Below are 6,165 nucleotides of genomic sequence, written 5' to 3'. Positions count from 1 at the left end.
CCTACCAGCCATTTGGCTGGAAGGCGGGTTTTAAAGGTAGAAAAGCCAAATGGCTGCTCTCGGGGGACTCTAATTAAGCACAACAACACTCTGAAGGCTACTAATGACATCGTGACTGAAAAAACAACAGAAATTAAAATTCAAAGACAGAAACGAAACTGTTCTTTGCCCACAGTGGCTGTGTCGGAGAAAAAAGTATCCCTCCTATTTGATTCATTCAAACGTACATGCAGAGTCAACAGGTGTGTGCCGGTGGCGTGCCCAGGAAAGCTGAAAAAGAGAGACCCATGTAAGGAAAATGGTGATTAGGGGAGTCTGAACACTTAGATTTGGACTAAAATTATCTGAACCTTTGGACAGGTTTCATATAAGTGTCCCCCAATGCAACAGTGGACCTACTGGGACATACACAAGTTTTTGAAAAATGACAAGTTTGGTATATTACTTCTGTGCACTACCGCAGTGCATTCCAAATCAATTGTATAGGATTGAAGTGCAGGCTTTCAGCTTTAATTCAAGGCATTTAATAAGTAACATTACTTTTTTGCATAGTCCCCCATGTTTATAGGCTCAAAGGGAATTGGACTTATAATTGAAAAACAGGCGAGGTGAAGCCTGCTCCCCATTATTTCAGACAAAAGATCTGTGAAGTCAATCAACTGAAAATGAGTTTTGTGCTTTTGCTTGATTTTATTGTGTAAATCTGTCCCACGAGGTTGAAATCTGGTGAATTAACACAGCTTATCTATGCCAAAGTATTTAAATAAGACTAAATGCATGTGGAATCAACTTGATTTTTCTAATTGATTTTCTACACAAATCTATATTTTATTGTAACAAAATTCAAAGGTATTGTGTACTAAGTACAAAAAGACAATGATAAAAGATCTGTCGGTGATTCCAAGTGCTGAACTTGTATTTGGTATCAAGATGAGACCCAAGGAGATGCCATCATTAGGCTGAAAAAGAACACACTGCAGGAGGCATGTTGCTGTCTACAACCTTCAGGAACTGAAATCTGGAGTGTGCACAGTTCAGTCTTAGAAACACAAATACAAAATCGGAGGCAGAGACTCATCATCATCATCAGATCAAAAACAACTAGCGAAATTAAAAATACAATAAAATTAATAAGAAAGGTGTCCGTTTCCTACAGAGTTTAAAGCCAGGGAATAAAAATAGGTTTTTAATCTGGACTTAAAGACCTGCACTGATGACGCTTGTCTAATATGGAGGGGAAGGTCTACAGGACTCAAACAAGCAGCTACTGAAGCTGCAGTAAAGGCCTGACAGAGCATCTCAAGACAGGAAACAGCATTTGGTGATGAAGGTAATAGCAAAAAAGAAAAAAAGTCACTGTTCAAAAATGAACTAGAAATGAGCTAGAAATGGCAAGAGAACCATAACGTGCCAGACATTTTTCCTCTATTGCAAAATGGAAACGTACAGTGTGTAGGTTAACTCTCATTTAATAACCCCGTAGACTCTCCTTACAGTCTGTTCTACAGTAGCACTAGCAGGCTCTCTTTTTTCCTCACCTGTTTTATTTGTCAGCTAAGCCCAGAAATCCTTGTACTTTGGTTTGACAGATTCCTTCGGCATCCAGCACCATGTTATTGGGTTGTCGGACAGGAGCGCTGGCAGCAACTTTGACTCAGAGCAACTCCAGCCCTGGTGGGAGTTTGACTCCAGAAAGAGAGCCGTGCTTAGACGTAGTCTTAACTATATCCACTTGGTAATGCTCGGCCCTCTAAGCACACAACCTGCTGCTATAGTAATAAGGAGTTTGAACACCCCAAAATATAAATAAATAAAATAAATATTAAGTTAATACAGTGTCGTGCAAGAAGCAATACACCCGAGCTGTCCACTAGTACATATTCAGTGGCTACTACTCGTTACCTCTTTGGTTGAGCTTGCACATTTATAGACACTGTTCAGTAGAGACTAATTTACATGTAATCAGCATTCAGAAAGAAAGAAAAAACACACAAAACAAAAACGTGTTTCTTCAATTATCCATGACAAAAAATGTGATCCAGGAAGTGCAGTTTGGGTAACAGTTCCATTAGTGTGAAGGCTTATTAAACACCAAAACACTTAGAGTGCTTTATAATAACACAAGGATGGATTCCCCCCTTCCTAACTCTGGAAAGGGGCAGAGCGGCTGTTGCTGCTCCACTGACATGCTGCTCACACTACACCTTCTGTGTAGCCAATCTGTCAATCTGGACATAGTCTGAGGCAAATTAGACCCATGGGTGCGAGCCCGGACACCAGTCATTCGAGTGCTAGCTCCAAATCCAAGTGTCTCCTAATGCCTGCGGTCTGGGTATTTATTAACGCAGTGACTCATTAAATCTCACTCGATCAACAGTCCAATGTGTTTTATTAACATTTTCATTTCAAATTTAAGACAAAAACAACAAAGGTACAGCAGATCGCGGCGTGTGCTGCACAGCTTATGCAAAACCCTCAAACACATGACCTCATCGGGGCGGTGGGTGTTCAGATGTGCTGCGCTGTGAAAAAGAATGTGTGTAAAAAAACAGAAACAAAACAAGGACAGTATGTGGCATGTACTGTGCAGAATATGTTGCCTCATGAGGCATATGGCTGCGCCAGCTGGAGTCCTTATATCGTTGCTGTGATGAGTGGCTTCATCCTCAGTTTGCTTCCTTTTGTTTCTCGGTTTTATTGGACGGCTTCCTCATTTCCCCTCTTCAGCGTGTTTATTTCTGCCATTTTCACGTTATTGTTACCAAGAAATTCCACTTGTGTTGTGTTCAGACACACAAAGATGCAATCGCTAACTGAAGCCATAAAGGGGATAAATCGCAATTCATCAAACTCAAGGACAATGACTGTGTTACAGGCACTAAACATTACAGCTTCCCTGCACATGGCACACCACACTCTGTAATTCTTCTGTAAAGCTGGTGCACAGGAACAAGTAAGAGAGAGCAAATGCATAATTTCTCAATTGAAATTCAGAGTCCTGAACTAATATTATACTGTATGACACTGTTCCTTTCATTCGCGCCTGCTCCGTTTCTCCTGGGTGACAGGCTGATAGGTGACACAAATTTTTAAATTACCCATATCCATGATTTTTCCATCTATTACATCTAAAATGACTGCACACGGTTACTCCTTCAGTGTTTCAGTGTCAGTCAAGCTTAGTGATCCTGCTGACAGTGGAAACGCACAAATACTCCCCGTGTGATTACCCTGCACCGCCTCCTGACTTCCAACCTTTAAAAATCTTGTGAGGGGAAAAACAAATCTGAATTACAAACTGAACTAAGCAGGATTCAGTGATTGCTTTGACACCGGCTCAGATTGGCTCGGACAGAGTGGAGCTACAACTGCTTCTTTTCTCTTGTATAAGGCTCCTAGAGCAGCGGTCCACAACCGTTTTTGTGCCACGGACCGGTTTATGCCCGACAATATTTTCACGGACCGGCCTTTAAGGTGTCGTGGATAAATACAACAAAATAAAACTAGTACCAGTACCGAAAAAAAAGAAGATTTATTCATATCACACGTGAAAAGACCCAGGAAAACAGAGTTAACGATAAAAATGATAACAAAATAACGCTAAAACCATACATTTCACACCCGAGCCTCAACTCTCGCGGCCCGGTACCAAACTACTCACGGACCGGTACCGGTCTGAGGCCCGGGGGTTGGGGACCGCTGCCCTAGAGAAAGGAACAAACTTAGAGGAAGTGTGTTTTCAACATCCAGTATTTTTTGTTTTTTTTTTAAAGAAGGCTCTAAATACAAATATAAGTGATTTTTATGGATCATTTTCATGATGACTAGGAAAAAAAAAATGGTTTCCTCGAGACTTTATTGATGAAATATTCATTGTACAAATAGGCGCACCAAGCTGCTTTTCAGTGAAAGAAATTCTATCAAAGCAGGTGCTCATCCGCCACAAAAACAGCACTCGCTGATCTATTCATACAACAGAGCTGCTGAAACATACCGGCACAATCAAAACAATTTATGAATATTGTATGAGGCGAGGGGAAAAGTGAAGTATATAGAGGGCGATGGGGGGGGGAGTCAAAATAAAACTTAAGCTCATCTCGAATTTTTACACGAGTGTGTGAGATGGTGTGCAGTTCTGTCAGACTGTGGTCTGTCGGCTGAAGAGGTCGAGGGTCACGGCGGAGAGGAACGCTGGGATGCTCTTCTGGTGATGCAGATGAAGAGCCACCATCTCTCCCAGAGTTTTGGAGAACTCTGTTTCCATAAGCTGCATGCTTCCGTTGGAGCCCTGAACCAAAACACAACACACAATAACAAGCAATCAGACCCACTGCATTTGTTTCCACACACAAAAAAAAAAAAACTTTCAAAGTGAAGCAAGCTCACTTAAAAGTTGTTATTCTCTACTAGGAATTAGTGTGTGTGCGTGTGTGTGTGCATTCACAGCAGGGTGAAGGTGTCTAAATCTGTGTGGATTAATTAAAAGGAATGAGGAGCAGCTCGGGGCGATGAAGTGAAGGAGAAAGGGATGAGTGAAACAAGGGATAAAGTAATTAAAGCATCGCAGGGAGGGGGAAAGCAGTGAGCAGCAGAGTCCCATGACATACAGAGAAGATATTGAGACATCTTAGAAATGCCCCGTGTCAATGTGTGTCAGACACACAAATCTCTGATTTGACAAGTGTCACGAGAAGGCTCATAAAACGAAGGGCAAAGGGAAAATACTGAAGAATGGCATTTAATCAGAAACACAAGTCCAGAAGTCGAGAAAAGAATAAATCAAAGGGTATTAACAGACAAAGATTTAATCCCGCGCTAAATCATTTCCAACAGAGCACTTTTATTGAAGGAGCAACTCTGTAAATGTCCTCTCACTGTGTGAGACCTGGAGTTAAAAACACATTAGGAAAAAAACTGATAATTAATGATTTGACAAACAGATCCTGTTTGAGCATCATTATTTCTAAGACTGAACAAAACAGCTGGAAATTGCAAGGTAGTGCATGACTGTGTAAAAAGTATTATTTGATAAACTAATTAGTGCGCTTCCTCTCACACAACAACCTGAAGTGAACTGTTCATTTCTGTGTGAAGAGTCACAAATCTCTAATGGCTGAGAGGAGTGGATACCTGAACTAATGGCATTTGCTAGCTGACTGCACAATGCCTAAGTGAGGCTTAACGCAGTATGGAGCGCGCTCAGGAAACGCAGATATACTGACCTGCTGTTTCAATGTCATTCTTTGGAAATATGAATGAAAAGTTTATAGTCAGAGCCGCAAAGTCTGTTAGGCTACGTTCACACCGCAGGTCTTGATGCTCAATTCAGATTTTTTGATCAAATCCGATTTTTTTTGTCTGCGTGTTCACACTACAAATAAAATGTGACAGCAAACGCAGTGGCCAGCATGCGCAAAAGAAGACGTCACACACAACGCGCTCTGTTTAGGCCCAGAGCAAACACTATTGCTTGACTGATGGCTCTTAATATAAAGACTTTACGTTTCCCAATTTTTGCTTTAAGTTATTTTGTTATTTACATAATAATGTAGATAACCTAATAATAATGTATTTGTAATAATGTGTATGTGTTAGTCCCCATAGGGAAATAGTTCCTCTGCATTTAACCCATTCACCCAGTGAAGCAGTGGGCAGCCACCAATGCAGCGCCCGGGGAGCAGTGTGCAGGGATGGTACCTTGCTCAGGGGTACCTCAGGGTAGCCGTTCAGTGGAGTCGAACCCCCGACCTTCTGATCATGGGGCCACCACTCTACCTACTGAGCTATCCCTGCCTAATGATCCTTATTGCTGTTTTAGAGGAGCGGTGCTTCAAAGGATAGCTGCAGATTTCTGTCAGAATCTGCAGATTATACAGTACAAATAAAATGTTCACGTTTCTCCAACGCTGTCTTCCCAACAGTTTCACTGACAACTACACGGGATGGCCAGGAAGCGTTCGCGATGTCTTCTCGGGCGCTTCTCCGGTGCTGATAATTGGCGTCTGTCTTGTGTCGGTGACGTAAAAGACTGATTTAATGCGACATGACCGTTCACACAGCAGTCGCTTTCTAAAACATTGGATATGTATCTGATTCAGTACCACATATGAAAGTGACCCAGACCGGATTTGAAAATATCGGATTTGTGCCGTTCACACTGTCATA

The 6,165-nt window shown here is 41.7% G+C and overlaps 1 protein-coding gene across 1 annotated transcript in view; it reads right to left on the bottom strand.

Moving 5' to 3' along the window:
* Positions 1 to 3,839: 3,839 nt before the first annotated feature.
* Positions 3,840 to 6,165, bottom strand: part of mad1l1 (mitotic arrest deficient 1 like 1) — a 58,373-nt gene continuing 56,047 nt past the window's right edge. The window contains exon 18 of the mRNA XM_005744544.1: positions 3,840 to 4,288. Coding sequence (XP_005744601.1) covers positions 4,139 to 4,288 — 150 coding nt within the window. The 3' untranslated portion in view covers positions 3,840 to 4,138. The remainder of the gene's footprint in view (positions 4,289 to 6,165) is intronic.

The sequence above is a fragment of the Pundamilia nyererei genome, unplaced genomic scaffold, assembly GCF_000239375.1.
Source record: "Pundamilia nyererei isolate P.nyererei 1_Seehausen unplaced genomic scaffold, PunNye1.0 scaffold00145, whole genome shotgun sequence".
Taxonomy (NCBI): domain Eukaryota; kingdom Metazoa; phylum Chordata; class Actinopteri; order Cichliformes; family Cichlidae; genus Pundamilia; species Pundamilia nyererei.
The sequence above is the reverse complement of the archived record's forward strand: the minus strand, read 5'-3'. Positions and strand labels throughout refer to the sequence as shown.